Raw genomic sequence first — 18,537 nt, forward strand, 5'->3', positions numbered from 1 at the left:
AGGGTGTAGCATTTAATTGTTGCGTGTCCTTATCTTTTACACAGAAAAACCTCTAGACACTTTGTGTTAAAAACAAGGAATCCTGCTTTGGCTTATAAGCTCAGTCGCTGTTGTGTTTTATGCAAGATTAGAAAGCAACATTGCCCCTTTATCTCTTTTACTGTATTGCTCAGTGTTGCTTTAACTCCACCATGCTCCACCTACTGAGAAACACAAACTAACCCCGTGTCCTGAATTGTCCCAGTCTGTTTGACCGGCGTGCACATTGGCCTTATTGTTTTCAGACTCTTTGTCCTTGCAGTGAATCCAAGCATGTGTCCAGTGGGTGAGTGTCAGAAAGGCAGAAGAAAAAAGCCAAGCCCAACTGCTGCGGATGGAGCTCACTTTTAGTGTCTATATTTGGCAAACATTCTGAAACTATGATATGGTGATGGCAGCCTGACAAGTGTGGAAATTACCGCATGGCTCAAGTACTATTAGTGAGTCAGTCACAACACTAAATGAGTCAAACTGCTGATTTATGGCTTTTAAAAAAGGCAAAGAAGAAGCAGCTAAAATTTCATCTGGCAGCAAAAGGTAGGAGGTTTTAAACTATTCTAAGAAACTTTCTTTGGTCTGTCTGTTTAAATTACCTCTGAAAAGACCAGAAAGTGTGTCATGAAACTTATTGTAGAAGAATGCAAGTTCAGTACTTCCTGCAATACTCGGTGGTGTTCTTCCTGCATTCCTTAAAAGAAGAAGGGGCGTGTTGTGGCTGGTTTGGAGCTGTTGTAAGTTTGTTGTCAATGAGGAAGTGCCTGTGACAGGTCCAGGAGGGCCGACGAAGGTGTGGCTTCACAAGAACAGCAGCACAGCATGCAGGTAGACAGCATAAAGACTGATAAGAGCACAGATCTGCTCTGTTACAGTGACTGTCTACGCTTGGACAATGACGCGAGCACTCCTATTGTGGGTCCTCATCCTAAATGCCTCACTCAAGCCCTCAGGTAAGTCACTGGATACCATTACCTTCACTCAGCACAGTAGCTAATTAATAACTAAAGCCTGGCTTTATCCTGTCCTATTTATTCAAAGCACTTTAAATTGCAGGCTGCTGTTCCTGAGCATCAAGTAGTGCTTTAAAGTACCAGACTGAACAGGTCATATTGTGTTTTATCATAAGTAAAATTAATGTAGATGTACTTACAATACTTGAATACTATAGACATGTAGCTGAAGTTTTCTGTTCATGAATGATATCTGCGTCCAGTTCGATGAGTTTACAACTGGGCCCAGTCCAATGGCTTGTACAACATATGATTAGAAAGGAAATTCTCCAGCGTCCTGTTATCCTGCCTGGTGTACCATCCTCAACTTGTTACTTTCCAACAATCCTTCATACCATAAACAAATAGAGGGAATTACTGTTGGTGCATTGTTGACACTGTGATACAGTGTCAGAGCTGAACTTTGGATCACAACAAAGTCCCCTCCCACTCTTCAGGTGCTACTGCTGCCAGGTAGCTCTGACTCAGGCAGTCTTACTCATTTCCTCTCAGTCAGTTTGTCTGGTGGGGTAGTACAGTCAAAAAGTGTTTATTACTTTGGTGGGACAATGTTCAGTGAAGATGATGCAGAGGATGTGTTTGAACAAATATGGAAAAAACGCAGGTTTATTAATGCTTCAGCAACTTGTGACATTGTTTGTGGTTTATCAGAGAAAAATTCTGTTGAAAAGATTGTCAAATCAGGAACTGATGAAATATACATAGAAGGCAGAAGATGAAGCAGGACTTCTGTTTTATTAATATGACAAGCAAGGGCCAGTTTGATTCCACTGCAGTTGTGAAACTGTGACGAATGAAAAGTTCTCATGTACAGGTTTCTTTTGACTCATGCTATGAAGTAACACTGTTAACCCTCTGAACTCCAAAAAGTTTCTTGGTGTTTTTTGCTCCCATTGCATTTTAACTCACTGTGGACTCAGTTAACTCTGTGATTTAAAGTCCTGCACCTCTATGGATAAACACAGCTCTGGCCAAATGGCAAAAAATGGAAAGCCCCCACAGTCATCAAAAAAGAAAAATAATGGCTCTATGGAGCATAGGTGTTTAATGTTCACAATTTTTACAACCTCTACAAACCCTGCGTTTTTACACTATTTTGTACATCCACTAGAAAGACATTTCATCATGCTGAATGCATCTTCCAACAATTTACTCACAGCTTGCTCCTCTGTATGCCATTTAAAAATCATACAATATATATTTTACTAATGACGTATGTTTAAACGTCTCTCTCTCGCTCTCTTTTGTTGTCTCCTCTTCTCCTCGCAGATATTTGAATAACAAATGTAGAGCAAAGTGATTTTAATAAAATATCACAATTTTAAGTTTAGTTTTGGTTATTTTTCCTGACAAATCCATACATCATACATTCATGGGCCTTTGAAAAAATTCAAATCCTTTTATCAGTTTTTAGTCTCCGGCTCTGATAACTGGTGTAATTTTGATAATTTAAAAAATAAAACAAAACATGTCTTTCAAACTCGGGATTCAAAGGTGATAACGTAGCAAACACATTTTAAACATACTATCAAGACAGTTCACTTTTCTATTATATTTTCCGTATTAATCGCAATGAAATTAAATTTTAAAATAAAATAAATGTCAACCTCTACTGTTGTATTGCTAATGCTCAACTCCCCCTCAAAACCATATAGTGTCACTGTTGTCGGGGATGTTACATTTGGATCATGATTATCTTTAAAAATGATTAAGTGAAAGTACAATTTGAGCTATGTATTCTTTTTATATGAAATATAAGCAGAGAGAGCAAAAGTACACTTCTGTTCAAAAGTTTGGGGTCACTTAGAAATGTCCTTATTTTTGAAAGAAAATCATTTTTTCAATGAAGATGGCATTAAATGAATGATAAATCCGATTGAGACATTGTTATTGTAGTACAGGACTATTCTAGCTGGAAACGACTGATTTTAATAGGGGTACAGAGGAACATTTCCAACAATCATCACTCCTGTGTTCTAATGTGTCTATGATTTGACCAGTCCTGCATGAAGATACATAACTTTACATCTGATAAGCGTATCAAAAGATCTCTTCACTGATACTGACGTTCAGGCATTGTGTTGATATTTTATACATTTCATAATAATGTGGCATGGGTTGCTACACACAGACAATAGAAAATCCCATAATTACACTGCAGGTTGGTTGCCCAAGTGTTGAAACCAAAGCCACAGATACCAGAGGGAATGCAAGTAGGGCAACAACAATTCTGCACTAATCTGCCCTCTGTAGCCTGCTGTGATGTAAGATATCAATAACTTTTTCTTCAGGGTCTTTTTATTTTCTTCCCTTTAAAGTATCTAATCTTTTATTTTGTAAAAACCACATTGAGTGGGGTTAATAATTGGGAATGTAACCATCCATTCTCTATACACCGCTTTATCCTCACTAGGGTCATGGAGTCTATCCCAGCTGACTCGGGTGAAGGCAGGGGATACCCTGGACAGGTCACCAGTCTGTCACAGGGCTACATATACAGACAAACAGTCACTCTCACATTCACACCTACAGGCAATTTAGAGTGATCAGTTAACCGCAGCATATTTTTGAACTGTGGGAGGAAGCCGGAGTGCTCAGAGAAAACCCACACATGCACAGGGAGAACATGCAAACTCCATGCAGAAAGATCCCTGGCCCAGGCCAGGATTTGAACCAGGGATCTTCTTGCTGTAAGGTGAAAGTGCTAACCACTATACCACTACAACTGACACGGTAAACCGAAAATAAGGACGTGTTAGTTGTTCACAGTACATTATTTAAACACAAGGGAAATGTACTTAGGAGCAAACAGAACTGAAATGAAGTGAAACTTTCTCAATGATTCATTTAGCATATAACTTTTTGCAACAGTTCTATGCTGAAGCTGGTTCTCTTTATCTACTTCTAACTCTAGCTGCATGCACCTGCTGCCTGTGTCTTTTATCAGGTTATGGTTTAGTGTGCTTGAACATGTGTGCTGGTTTGGCACATGTTTAGCCTCACACATGCACGACCACATCAGTGTCACATCCGTGTGAAAACAACATTTGAACTGTACCCATGATACTTACAGAAAACAAAGCAGAATCACTGCAGGCTAGTCATCGCAGAAGTAACACTGTTACTTTAACTTTTTTCTCGAATAGTTTGTCTATTTAAGTTACATTTTTATTTGTATTGAAGAAACACAAACAAATTAAAGCTGCAGGCAGCATTGGTCAGGTCCTCGCATCCTTGCAGCTCGGCTGTCCCACGCATGTCCACCTAAAAAAAGCTACGAACCTCCGACAGTCGAGAACAGCAACGAATAAAAACTCAAAACATCCTCAGAAGTTTAGCGTTCTGTTGTTTATATGTTGTCTGCTTTATTTGATTCACTATGAAATGGCACAAAGAAACAACGCAAGAGGCCATGGTGGGTTTGGCCCAGGCCGGGATTTGAACCGGGGAGCTTCTTGCTGCAAGGCAAAAGTGCTAACCACTACATACTGTGCAGCCCAGGAATGTAACCGATGTTACAAATATACCGTCTCTAGAATGAAATTCTGCATAAGCACCCAGAAAATGCTTGGAGTTCAAAGAGTTAATCGTGATTCCTCTGTTAACTATAGCTGGGCTGCAGCTTTCCAGTTTAAACCAAGACTGGAGGGTGATGCCAAACAATGTATTTAACTTTTTTGATCAATTTGGAAGCCTGAGAAGAGGCTGAATGTATTAAGCTTAGTTTAATTAACACAAAAACTGCAAAGGGTTTGAATGGGTTTAACTGAAAATATCTTTTTAAATAAATATGACCCTTAACTATTTGTTCTATACACTCGAAAGATTGCAGTCTTTCTTATCACACAACAATAACATGTGTTGTATCTCTACAGAGAGCCATGGTCCTGAGTTTGGAGACGGGAAAGACTATGAGGTGGTCCAACCTGTCAGACTTCACACAGTGCGAAAGAGACAAGCTGAGGTAGTTTGGTTTTGCTTGTTATGATGACTACAGGAAACACAGAAGGAGAATTATTTACTGATGGCACAACTTTGCTTTTTTTTCCCACAGCACCTCAGACCTCAGACTATTAATTATGCAATGACTGTGGGAGGAAAAGACATTGAAATGCAACTAGAAAAAAATAAGTAAGTTTTCACTTCCCTAAAAGCCTGCTTTTGTGGACAATGAAGGACAAAACGATATACATATACTAAAAGTTTGGGGTCACCCAGACAATTCCATGTTTTCCATGAAAACTCACACTTCTGTTCATGTGCTAACAAAACTGCACAAGGGTTTTCTAATCATCAATGAGCCTTTCAACACCATTAGCTAACACAATGTAGCATTAGAACACAGGAGTGATGGTTGCTGGAAATGTTCCTCTGTACTCCTATGGAGATATTCCATTAAAAATCAGCTGTTTCCAGCTAGAATAGTCATTTACCACATTAACAATGTCGAGACTGGATTATCATTCATTTTAATTTAATGTTATCTTCATTGAAAAAAATGCTTTTCTTTCAAAATAAGGACATTTTTAAGTGACCCCAAACTTTTAAATGGTCGTGTACTTGATGATGATACAACCATCTAATAAGGTACTGTAACCATGGCTTTCTAAAATACTGATTGCTTGACCATGAACAACTGATACTGTCATTCAGAAGAGACTCTGAGTAATGTGTTGCTGATTCTTGATGCCTGAAACAAAGCAAGTCGTAACATTAAGAAGTCTAGACAACAGTTGAAGCAGTCTTTCACTGCAACTTCCTGGTTTCACTTTGTTTTTCAACAAATTTGTGGTTAAGACATTTTTCCCACCTCAGAATCTGTCACACACGTGTGTGAAAATAAATGTTGAATTTTTGTTATCCCATGTTATCCCATGCAAGAGAGAAAAGCACATGGTATGTTAAGTTATTTTATGTTTTTCCATCGTCAGTGAATTACTCACCAAAGACTACACTGAGACGTACTACCAAGAAGATGGGACTCCAGTCACCACAACACCAACAGACATTGTGAGTTTGCATTTGTAAGCGAGTTTCAGTTCCACATGTACGTGATGTGATTCAACTCCAATTACATGCAGCCATGTTTTCTAAACCATATGGTTTTAACTTTGACTGTAAATCAGGAGTAAATATCGGAAAGATGAAGTAATTACAAAGACAGTTGAGGTTTTCATGTTTGATAATCCAGTCAGCAACTTCATGTCCTTACCAGGATCACTGCTACTATCATGGGAGGATTGTGAACGACAGTGAATCGTCTGTTAGCATCAGCACTTGTGATGGACTCAGGTGAGCAGTTAGGCCATCCTGTCTTTTACCTTACTTTCTTTAAACTGTCATTAAATTATCCAAACACATGATACTCCCATATTATCGCAAACATAACCTCATACTGATATCTCTGGCCACATTGAAGCACAAAGACTGAAGCCAGAGAATGTGTTTCTGTTTCTCTGTTTGTATTACAGACTAGGTTCGCAGTTCTTCATATGAACTTAAAACTGCATTAGCACTTGACTTTTATGACCACCTGGGAGCGTCACACAAAAAATAGTACCTAATACAATCATCACTTTTCAAGTTGATATAACCTCACTGCCAAACAATGGCCCATTTACACATCCACAGTATACACGAGGGCAATATCATATAAATGTCAAATGATTCAACTCAGTAATGAAAGGTGTGCTGTGTTTTGTGGCATTAAGTTTCTGCTGTGAGCCCTGTGTTTTATTGGGAACTTAAACTGTTAGCTTTTCAAATTTAAATATAGCAGACACTCTGCTGTTCAGATTGAGTAATGCAATTACAATAAGGCAAAAATAGTTTAGAATCACATTTAAATGACATTTCATACTTTATTCTGTTGAGTACTGAAGCCATGCAGTAAAAGGCAACAAAGGAGCCCACCTGACAAATCAAACTTTTCTTTTATCTCTGTTTGGCTTTCCATCACCTCGAGGGAAATATCTGTCTCTTTAGGCGCTAAATGCTCTCCTCTCATTGGATAATTGCAAATTTCTTGTGCCAGGCATGTAGCAGAATTAACTGTTTTGCTCAAAAAAGCTTCTTGCTGTGTGTGGAAATCATAATAATGACTTCAACAAGAACAAAATATTACAATCACACAAAATCCAGAACATACTTGCTATGCTAGCTTATTGCTACAAGAATAGCAATAGGCTGTTTCTGTACAAATCTAACATGCATGATGTTGGTTTAGGGGTTACTTTAGAACGTCTGCCCAGAGGTACCTGATAGAGCCTCTGTCTGGTGACGATGAAGGAGATCATGCAGTGACAACATTTAATGAGAAGAACTTCACACCTGCAGTGTGTGGTGTCACCAACACCACCTGGAGCGATGACTACGAACCTCCAACAGGCCGCAGTCGCTCCAGATCAGCGGTAACATTACTATCCCAATACTCTGCATCTTTTAGGTTATCAGGAGGTTAAGGTTGAAATCTAACAGAGAAACTAAAGTAATGCTATGCTCAATAAAGAAATCTGCATGAAAACATTAACGCCCCTTTTGCTCTATTCTTTTGTCCTTCAGGGTATTTCTATTGTCCAGCAACAGAAATACATCGAGCTCTTCCTTGTTGCTGACAACCGTGAGGTAAGATATAGATCATTTCAACGGGAACTTTTCTGCATATTTTTGCACACTTTTTTAGTAAATGACATGTCTAGGCTTGTCTTTTTAAAATTGCAAAATATCAGCTATGTCAGCTAACAGAAGTGGATTTTCTTGGTCAAAATCAATGTATTGTCATCAATCTTGTGGGTAATTTCTACTGAATCCATTACTCAGACACAGAATGTGACCTTACTCTAACATGATGGCATGGTGTTTCAGTATGTGAAGATGAAGAGAGATCAGACGGTGCTAAGAAAGAGGATATTTGAAGTTGTCAACTTTGTCAACATGGTGAGTCAGTGTTTTTAATATTTTTTTTCGGAAAATTTCACAACACAAACCATACAAAGCCACAGCTAGTAAGGAATTTAGCACAGATCAAGTCTATAGACTCTCTATATATTCATCCAGCCCAATGTCTTCCCATCCAAAAGTGTCTAGATTGCCTGATACTGATGTAGCTGTTACAATGGTGTTCTCATGGTTTGTTTTTCTTGATCATCTTCAGGCATACAAACCCCTGAGAACCTTCATTGCTCTGGTGGGATTGGAGGTCTGGTCCAATGGTGATTTGATAACGGTGACACCCCCTGCTGGGGCCAACCTGGATGCTTTCAGAACATGGAGGAACACTGAGCTTGTGAAGAGGAAAAAACATGACAACGCACATCTCATCAGGTCTGAATGAGCTCTATAAGAACCTAATCAGTCTCTAATTATATAATTCAATTTAAGATAAAGAATTCAGATATTCCTTATGTGTAGTGTGAAAATGGAGGATGCTGCATGGAGGAAGTTCATTGCTTGTACGCTGTTTCTCACTTCATGTTGGAGATTCTTGAGATAAATACCCAGCTTTTAACAGTGAGCTGTAAACAAAAACAATAAAGTCTAGCATTCTGTATCTTAAGCTGTTATGTTTTCACAAGTTCAACCACTTTGACACATCAGGTCTCAGTGTACTTGATGTTTTAGGTTTCAACATAATGCTTGTGTAACATATTGGACCAAGACTGGCTGAGATGTCACAAATTCTTCTTGTATGCTCATCTCTCAAAATTTGTGATAGCACAGGGAAACTTTAGTGGTGTCGTTCAAAAGACAGTTTCCAAGTGGCACTAACAGCCTTTATACAGAATCCTGTATCACTCTAAGCACGAGGAAGAGATGTGTGAACCAAGTTGAAAGTTACGTTCGGATTACCAGAGCTGACACAGTAAATTTTACGTTTTGTGTTCCTGATTATTTCCGTCAAGTGGTTCCATACCTCGCCCAGTGGGCCCACCACCTACAGGCAGGAAGTTGGGGTCGGGTGCTATGCCCACCGGGCGTAGACTAGCTCTGGGGACGTGGAACGTCACCTCACTGGCGGGGAAGGAACCTGAGCTGGTGCGGGAGGTGGAGCGATACCGGCTAGATATAGTTGGGCTCGCCTCCACGCACAGCAAGGGTTCTGGAACCAGAATCCTGGAGAGGGGTTGGACTCTCTCCTACTCCGGAGTTGCCCAGGGTGAGAGGCGCCGGACGGGTGTGGGGATACTCACAAGCCCCCGGCTGAGCGCCGCTTTGTTGGAGTTCTCCCCGGAGAACGAGAGGGTCGCCTCTCTGCGACTTCGTGTTGCAGGGGGGAAAACTCTGACTGTTGTCTGTGCTTATGCGCCGAACAGCAGTTCAGAGTATTCGGCCTTCTTGGAGTTTCTGGGTGGGGTCCTGGAAGGGGTACCGCCCGGGGATTCCATAGTTCTCCTGGGAGACTTCAACGCTCACGTGGGCAACGATGGAGAAACCTGGAGGGGGGTGATTGGGAGGAACGGCCTGCCCGATCTGAACCCGAGTGGTGTTTTGTTATTGGACTTCTGTGCTAGTCATGGTTTGGCCATAACAAACACCATGTTCGAGCATAAGGTTGCTCATAAGTGTACTTGGTACCAGAGCACCTTAGGCCAAAGGTCGATGATCAACTTTATAGTCGTATCGTCAGACCTGCGGCCGTATGTCTTGGACACTCGGGTGAAGAGAGGTGCAGAGCTGTCAACTGATCACCACCTGGTGGTGAGTTGGATCCGATGGCGGGGAAGACTGCCGGACAGACCTGGTAAACCCAAACGTGTAGTGCAGGTGAACTGAGAACGTCTGGCGGAGGACCCTGTCTGTAGAGTTTTCAACTCCCACCTCCGGAAGAGTTTCTCCTGCATCCTGGGGGAGGTTGGGGACATGGATTCTGAGTGGTCCATGTTCAAAGCCTCCATTGAAGAAGCAGCTGTTAGGAGCTGTGGTCTGAAGGTCACTGGTGCCTGTCGCGGCGGCAATCCAACGACCCGCTGGTGGACACCAGTGGTGAAGGAGGCCATCAGGCTGAAAAAGGAGACTTTTCGAGCCTGGTTGGCTCGGGGGTCTCCTGAAGCAGCTGACAGGTACCGGCTGGCCAAAAGGGCGGCAGCTGCGGCAGTTGTGGAAGCTAAAACTCGGGTGTGGGAGGAGTTCGGGGAGGCCATGGAGAAGGACTTTCGGTCGACCTCGGGGAAGTTCTGGCAAACCATTCGACGCCTCAGGAAGGGGAGGCAGGGCTTCGCTCAGGCTGTGTATGGTCGGGGTGGAGAACTGCTGACCCGTACTGGGGATATCGTCGAGCGGTGGAAAGAGCACTTCGAGGAACTCCTGAACCCGGTAAACACGTCCTCTATGGAGGAGGCAGAGCCTGAAGACTCGGGGGTATCTGCGTCCATATCCGTGGCAGAGGTCGCCGAGGTAGTTAAAAAGCTCCTCGGTGGCAAGGCGCCAGGTGTGGACGAGATTTGCCCTGAGATGCTGAAGGCTCTGGGCATTGTTGGATTGTCTTGGTTGACACGTCTATACAATGTCGCGTGGGCATCGGGTACAGTACCTGGGGAGTGGCAGACCGGGGTGGTGGTCCCTATTTTTAAGAAGGGGGATTGGAGAGTGTGTGCCAACTCCCGTGGTATCACACTTCTCAGCCTCCCCGGGAAAGTTTACTCTAGGGTGCTGGAAGGGAGGATTAGGCCGATAGTCGAACCTCGGATTCAGGAGGAGCAATGCGGATTCCGTCCCGGTCGTGGAACAGCGGACCAGCTCTTTACCCTTGCGGAGCTGCTGAGGGGGTCATGGGAGTATGACCTGTCAGTCTATATGTGTTTTGTAGATCTGGAGAAGGCGTACGACCGTGTCCCCCGAGGGGCTTTGTGGGGGGCACTGCGGAGTATGGGGTCCGAGGCTCGTTGTTACGGGCCGTTCGGTCCCTGTACAACCAAAGTGAGAGCTGTGTCCGCATACTCGGCATTAAGTCAGACACGTTTCCGGTGGGTGTTGGACTCCGCCAGGGCTGCCCCTTGTCTCCAATCCTGTTTGTGGTTTTCATGGACAGGATTTCAAGGCGCAGTCGTGGTGGGGAGGGTTTTCGGTTTGGGAGCCTCAGGATCGTTTCTCTGCTTTTTGCGGATGATGTGGTTTTGTTGGCATCCTCAGACCGTGACCTCCGGCACGCACTGGAGCGGTTTGCAGCCGAGTGTGAAGCGGCAGGGATGCGGATCAGCACCTCCAAGTCTGAGGCCATGGTTCTCTGCCGGAAACCGGTGGAGTGCTTCCTCCGGGTTGGGGGGGAGTTGCTTCCCCAAGCGAAGGAGTTTAAGCATCTCGGGATCTTGTTCACGAGTGATGGGAAAATGGAGCGAGAGATGGACAGGCGGATTGGTGCGGCATCAGCAGTAATGTGGGCGTTGTACCGAACTGTCGTGGTGAAGAGGGAGCTGAGCCGTAAGGCGAAGCTCTCGATTTACCAGTCCATCTACGTTCCAACCCTCACCTATGGTCATGAGCTTTGGGTAGTGACCGAAAGAACAAGATCGCGGATACAAGCGGCCGAAATGAGCTTCCTCCGTAGGGTGGCTGGACTCAGCCTTAGAGATAGGGTGAGGAGCTCAGACATCCGGAGGGAGCTCGGAGTAGAGCCGCTGCTCCTTCGCATCGAAAGGAGCCAGTTGAGGTGGTTTGGCCACCTGATTCGGATGCCTCCAGGGAGACTTCCTCTGGAGGTTTTCCGAGCACGTCCGTCTGGGAGGAGACCCCGGGGCAGACCCAGAACTCGCTGGAGAGATTATATATCTCGTCTGGCCTGGGAACGCCTCGGGATCCCCCAGGAAGAGCTGGAAAGCGTTGCCGGGGGGAGGGACGTCTGGAACGACCTGCTTTGCTTGCTGCCCCCGCGACCCGGCCCTGGATAAGCGGAGGGAAAAAAAATGGATGGATGGTTCCATACCTCTGTAGTGTTAGTTTATTTGATGTCAACCTGGTTGACTTTGTCATTTCAAATCATGCCTTTGTCCCACCCAGATGGCTCAGCCAGTTGAGTGGGTGACCCATTAACAGTTGCTATAGTCCCCGACGCAGTGGTCTGAATTCGATTTCAACTCACGGCCCTTTGCTGCAGGTCTTCTCCCCATTCTTCTCCCTACTTCCTGCCAGACTCTCAACTTAACCTGTCAAATATGGCAAAAACATAACTTAAAAAAGAGAAATCATGCCTTTGTGGAACTGACAAATTGCTTAAGTTCCAAGTAAGCAACTAAATGGAACCCACATAGCCGCAAATACCTCCCATCTGGTCTTGGGTCCTGTAAAGTTGTTAGTTTTGTTCAGCTCTAAGGATGAATGGATGAACATCATGAATAGTTTTGTGGTTTATATTTAAAGTGTTTCTCATCTTCTTTTGCAGTGCTATTGACTTTGAGGGAGCCACTGTGGGTCTAGCTTACATTGGGACTCTCTGTTCGGGTCACTCTGTCGGGGTCGTACAGGTGAGATGTTCCAGGACTGCCGTATATTGTTAATCATATTCTTGGCTGGGTGTAATGTTTTGTGAGTAGGTGTAAAGATTTGTGAGTTGAGGCTTTGGCCTTGTTGAAGTAACAGACTTTATCCAGGAAACTGTATCTACAACTCATCATTTGATCAGATGCGTTTAACTAAATATGAGAGGAACATTGTGATTCATATCTTGGACTATGATTCTACTCCAACACACTGATAAATGATCTTTTGGCCAAATCGCCCACTCTGGTTATGCACAGCCCCTAGAGTACAAATCAAAATGGTGTATGAATGGGTATGGTTACATGGAGTATTTTTATTTGGAATTAACTCATTCAGAATTAACTCATTCGGAATTAAAGTTTTGTGCCTCGAGCTTACATGGAAATATTAATTCCGAATTAAGATTTACATGGACTGCACATTTTTTCCCCTTCCTTAACCCTTTAAGCTTCAGTCAATTCCAGCCGTTTTCAGTACAAAAAATCGCTAATATTCTATTTTTAAATTAAAAAAATGACGAAAAATACAGGGAATATTGGACGCACATCGCGAGGTGCATTTCCTTCAAAACGACCGATTGGTGGATTTTATACCGACTTCAGGACATGTTTTGGACAAAATAGTTTACTGGCTTGTGTCGTCTGGATGTAAAAGGTTGGATTATGGCCGTTTTTTGTGGAATCTTTTTTTCTGTGTGTAATAATGAACCCGGAAATGTGAGTCGCGCTGTGCGCGTTGAAGCCGTGTATAGAGAACGGATGGATGAATATTTGTTTTTGTCGGACAAATGTGTTTTTCTCACCCGCTGTGGTAATCACATCTGAAAGTGGTTTATACCGGCGGATTCATGAAAATCTAAGCTTTCCATCGCCGTATAGTGTTTGTATAATCTGGTTTGCAGCCGTCGGACATTCTTGAAATTCCTATGCAAATTAGTAGGTGTACCGCCGGCGGTACACCTACGACGCACTGAAGCGTAAAGGGTTAATTCCGCTTTAACGCTTGGACGTTGGAAAGGATTCTGATTGGACAGGGAGTGGACGTGATGTATCCCTGTTTACCGGAAGAAAACAAGCTCCATTTGCCGCGACATTTCTTTTACCCAACAACACAGAAGAACAACTAATAAGCATGCTTTTCGCTTTGCTTTTTATTGTTGTTTTGAAACAGCAACTCGACAAAAGTCACAGAACGTGTACGTCGCTACATCAACGCTACGTGAGGAACCAAGCATGCGCAGAATGACTGGAATTAACTAAAGCAGAATTAACTGTATACATGAATCAAATGTACACAGGAATTAGTCTATTCTGAATTAACATCGGAATAAACCAGGTGGTTTATTCACAATTAATTTTATTCGGAATATTTTTTTAATTTGGAATTAAGTGTTTACAAGGACATTTTAAAGCGGAATTAACTTTTATTCCGAAGTAAAGAGGAATAAAAGGTCCCATGTAAACGTACTGCATGTGTCCTTATCTTGCTGTAGTCTTGCAATATTTTCAGATACCACTCACTGGACTGGAACAAAGTTTTGTGCAGCCATTCATCTCTCCCAGATGATGTACACACGTGGACAAAATTGTTGGTACCCCTCAGTTAAAGAAGGAAAAACCCACAATTCTCACTGAAATCACTTGAAACTCACAAAAGTAACAATAAATAAAAATTTATTGAAAATTAAATAATCAAAATCAGCCATCACTTTTGAATTGTTGATTAACATAATTATTTAAAAAAAAACAAACTAATGAAATAGGGCTGGACAAAAATGATGGTACCCATAACTTAATATTTTGTTGCACAACCTTTTGAGGCAATCACTGCAATTAAACGATTTCTGTATTTGTCAATGAGCGTTCTGCAGCTGTCAACAGGTATTTTGGCCCACTCCTCATGAGCAAACAGCTCCAGTTGTCTCAGGTTTGATGGGTGTCTTCTCCAAATGGCATGTTTCAGCTCCTTCCACATATGTTCAATGGGATTCAGATCTGGGCTCATAGAAGGCCACTTTAGAATAGTCCAACGCTTTTCTCTCAGCCATTCTTGGGTGTTTTTGGCTGTGTGTTTTGGATCGTTGTCCTGTTGGAAGACCCATGACCTGCGACTGAGACCAAGCTTTCTGACACTAGGCAGCACATTTCTCTCCAGAATGCCTTGATAGTCTTCAGATTTCATCGTACCTTGCACACTTTCAAGACACCCTGTGCCAGATGCAGCAAAGCAGCCCCAAAACATTACTGAGCCTCCTCCATGTTTCACCGTAGGGACAGTGTTCTTTTCTTCGTATGCTTGGTTTTTGAGTCTATGAACATAGAGTTGATGTGCCTTACCAAAAAGCTCCAGTTTGGTCTCATCTGTCCAAAGGACATTCTCCCAGAAGCTTTGTGGCTTGTCAACATGCATTCCAGTCTCTAATTTCTTTGGAGGTTGCTCTGGGCTCTTTGGATACAATTCGAACGATCCGTCTCTTCAATTTGTCATCAATTTTCCTCTTGCGGCCACGTCCAGGGAGGTTGGCTACTGTCCCGTGGGTCTTGAACTTCTGAATAATATGAGCCACTGTTGTCACAGGAACTTCAAGCTGTTTAGAGATGGTCTTATAGCCTTTACCTTTAAGATGTTTGTCTATAATTTTTTTTCGGATGTCCTGGGACAATTCTCTCCTTCGCTTTCTGTTATCCATGTTCAGTGTGGTACACACCTTTTCACCAAACAGCAGGGTGACTACTTGTCTCCCTTTAAATAGGCAGACTGACTGATTATGAGTTTGGAAACACCTGTGATGTCAATTAAATGACACACCTGAGTTAATCATGTCACTCTGGTCAAATAGTTTTCAATCTTTTATAGAGGTACCATCATTTTTGTCCAGGCCTGTTTCATTAGTTTTTTTTTTTAAATAATTATGTTAATCAACAATTCAAAAGTAATGGCTGTTTTTGATTATTTAATTTTCAATAAATTTTTATTTATTGTTACTTTTGTGAGTTTCAAGTGATTTCAGTGAGAATTGTGGGTTTTTCCTTCTTTAACTGAGGGGTACCAACAATTTTGTCCACGTGTGTATCCTGTTGGATGGAGCGACCTAATTTTTAGTGCAGGCCTTCACACGTCCTCAAGGTGTATTGAGGGCTTTGGAGTTCTCTAATAGCTTTGGCGATCCTCTATATTTTCTTCTAGCACCATCATAATAACAAAACTTGGATTTGCCTGATTCTTTGATTTTGACCAAGTGCCTGCAGAATTCCTTATATCAGCCGTAGCAATAAACGTCAAAAAATATATTCTCAACTTTGTCATTGTTAGTGTAGCCTCACCAAATTGCAGGCACACCAAGATCTGGAAAAGTGCCAGCACTAAAGCAGGACTGTATCTACAGTCACATATTGTCAATCCATTCTTCATTATTTGAAGTTCCTCACTATCTCCAACAAGTAGTCCTCTGATCCTTTGTTATCCTTTGAAACAGAGTGATTTCTCTTGTCTTGTAGTGCAGCACACATCCTTACTTTGCCATGAAAATAGAGGAATTCTGTCAACAAATTCCACATGAGGAAACATAATCTTATAACGATTCTAACATGATACCCTTGTGTGCGTTTGCTTTAAATAGCTGTGAAATACCAATAAGCATTTATAGATTTCCAGTAAAGTAACTGGTGCTATGTTTCCATTTAGGATCACAATGACCGTGCAATTGCAGTGGGAGCAACCCTGGCCCATGAGATGGGCCATAACTTGGGCATGGACCATGACGACTCCAGAACTTGTGCTTGTTCAGGGGATAGCTGCATCATGGCTGCAGCCCTCAGGTAAGAAAAATCATTACATAGCCTTAATAAAAAGGTGTGTCTATGGAAGTAGGTCAACAGATTCTGTCAGGAAATGATTACTTTGTTTAACAAATGCAGCATTTACAGTAAGAAACATGACTCCAATTTTTCCCCCAGAAAATCCCCTCCTTTGTTGCATTGGTAAAAATAAAAGACTGCTGAAAACAGTTTCATGGTGGTGCCCACTCACTTAAAGGAAAATTTTTCACCTGACATGTTCATCAAAACTTTTCTCAGTCTCAGTTTTGCCTCCACATTGTCTGACCCACTGTGGATTAGTACTTACCCTGCAATTCCCGCTTTTGGAATCATTCTCATTCCATAGACTTTGACTTTTATGATGGCATGCACTACCCATTGATGATTAATGGATCAGGGTCTACTCAATTTCTTCTAAAGTCAATGATAGATTCTTGTTTTTGTGGAGTTCAGGACCAGATTGATCTCTGAACACCACACCATCAGTCTTTAGACTTATCTCCTCCTGAGCTAAGTCAAACCACAGACATGTTGTGGGCAAACTTAATGATGGTGTTAGAGTTATGGATGGGGGTGCAGTCGCATAAATGAAGGATGGAGCTCCGCACACAGTCTTGTGGGAAGCCAGTGCTGAGTGTGATGGAGGAGTAGAGGTGGTTACCTATTCTGATTGTCTGGGGACAGTTGGTTAGAAAAACCTTGATCCAGTGACAGGTGGTCTGTGAAAGTTCTAGGTCACTGCTGGGGATGACGGTGTTAAAAGCATCCTCACATAGCTCCCTGGTGTTCAAAGTGGGTCAGTGCAGTGTGAGCAGAAGTGGCAATGGCATCCTCTGTAGACCTGTTGACCCTTTAGGCAAACAGTTGAGGGTGGCAGACTGGCTCTGATGTCCTGTAGGACTAGCCTCTCCAAAGTATTTCATAGAGATCAGTGTGAGGAATACTGTAGACTTCAGGCAGGGTGGGATGATGGATGCGGGCAGGGACGGGTTGAAGATTTTAGTCAAGACTGTAGAAAACTTATCTGCACATTCTTTTAGTGCCCTTCCAGTCACACCATCAGATGCTATTTCAGCAGAACAGAAAGCAGACCACCACCTTAAAGGGGAACTTTGTTTTTTTTCAACCTGGGGTCTGTTTTCATATGTCATTTCATACATGTGAGTGATGGAGAAATGAATTTTCGACATAGCTCCAGTATTTAGCCAGGCAGGCAGCTTAGCAGCTCAACTAGCAGCTCAGCTAGCGAAAAGTATGGGACAGCTTGCCCCCCCACGTCAAAGTCCACCCTAACGTGCTTTTTTTTCCCACACTGACCGGCTCGGATAGTCTCAATGAGTGTCCCACAACATACTAGAGATGAGAAGTGAAGAGAAGTGAACTGAGATTTGGATACAGACCACAACAAAGAGCGATCGCCAGTTAATGTGGAGGTTTTCGTTCAATTCTCATCTCTAGTATGTTGTGGGACACTCATTGAGACTATCCGAGCCGGTCAGTGTGGGGAAAAAAGCACGTTAGGGCGGACTTTGACGCGGGGGGGCCAGCTGCCCCATACTTTTCGCTAGCTGAGCTGCTAGCTGAGCTGCTAGTGGAGCTGCTAAGCTGCCTGCCTGGCTAAATACTGGAGCTATGTCGAAAATTCATTTCTCCATCACTCACATGTATGAAATGACATATGAAAACAGACCCCAGGTTGAAAAAAACTGAAGTTCCCCTTTAAGGTGGTGATCTGCTTTCTGTTCTGCTGAAATAGCATCTATAGCCTAGTAGTGTGCACAATAATTTTGCTGAATTTTTGTAGTTGGTATTTTACCTGACACTTTAATGTTGTTATCTAACACAGGTAGACTGTATAGTATAATAAAGTGGGTGGAATTGGCTGGCTGTAAGGGGTGGAGGAGGCCAGAAAGATTAGTTTGTATGAGAAAATTGTTTCAGAAATTCCGTTCAAAGTCCTGGAAATTGGATGATTTTTATCCTGGAATATCCTGGAAAAGTCCTGGAATTTAGTTTTCAATTTTCAGTGGGAACCCTGACTAAACCAACATCCATACTTCTGCTTTCCATGTCCCCTCCATCTTTGGTGCTTGCTGGGGTCAATAACAATCCATGTAGAGCCCAGTGACCTGGCTATGTCTTCTGGTATATTGTGCAAATGCAGAAGTTCATTTGTGTTGACCTGATTACACTGTAAGCCT

At 42.7% G+C, this 18,537-nt stretch overlaps 1 protein-coding gene across 2 annotated transcripts in view; it reads left to right on the top strand.

The window, feature by feature from the left end:
• The first annotated feature begins 305 nt into the window (after positions 1-305).
• Positions 306-18,537, top strand: part of LOC110968077 (zinc metalloproteinase-disintegrin-like batroxstatin-1) — a 32,863-nt gene continuing 14,631 nt past the window's right edge. The window contains exons 1-12 of one of the 2 annotated variants that reach the window (XM_051950676.1): positions 306-576; positions 909-986; positions 4,922-5,010; positions 5,101-5,177; positions 5,978-6,056; positions 6,262-6,338; positions 7,273-7,456; positions 7,608-7,670; positions 7,911-7,982; positions 8,200-8,369; positions 12,421-12,502; positions 16,203-16,336. In XM_051950676.1, coding sequence (XP_051806636.1) covers positions 501-576; positions 909-986; positions 4,922-5,010; positions 5,101-5,177; positions 5,978-6,056; positions 6,262-6,338; positions 7,273-7,456; positions 7,608-7,670; positions 7,911-7,982; positions 8,200-8,369; positions 12,421-12,502; positions 16,203-16,336 — 1,181 coding nt within the window. In that variant the 5' untranslated portion in view covers positions 306-500. Of the gene's footprint in view, positions 577-607; positions 987-4,921; positions 5,011-5,100; positions 5,178-5,977; positions 6,057-6,261; positions 6,339-7,272; positions 7,457-7,607; positions 7,671-7,910; positions 7,983-8,199; positions 8,370-12,420; positions 12,503-16,202; positions 16,337-18,537 lie in introns of those variants that run through there. The other variant, XM_051950677.1, reaches the window with a different exon arrangement.

The sequence above is a fragment of the Acanthochromis polyacanthus genome, chromosome 7 (genome assembly GCF_021347895.1).
Source record: "Acanthochromis polyacanthus isolate Apoly-LR-REF ecotype Palm Island chromosome 7, KAUST_Apoly_ChrSc, whole genome shotgun sequence".
Classification (NCBI taxonomy): Eukaryota; Metazoa; Chordata; class Actinopteri; family Pomacentridae; genus Acanthochromis; species Acanthochromis polyacanthus.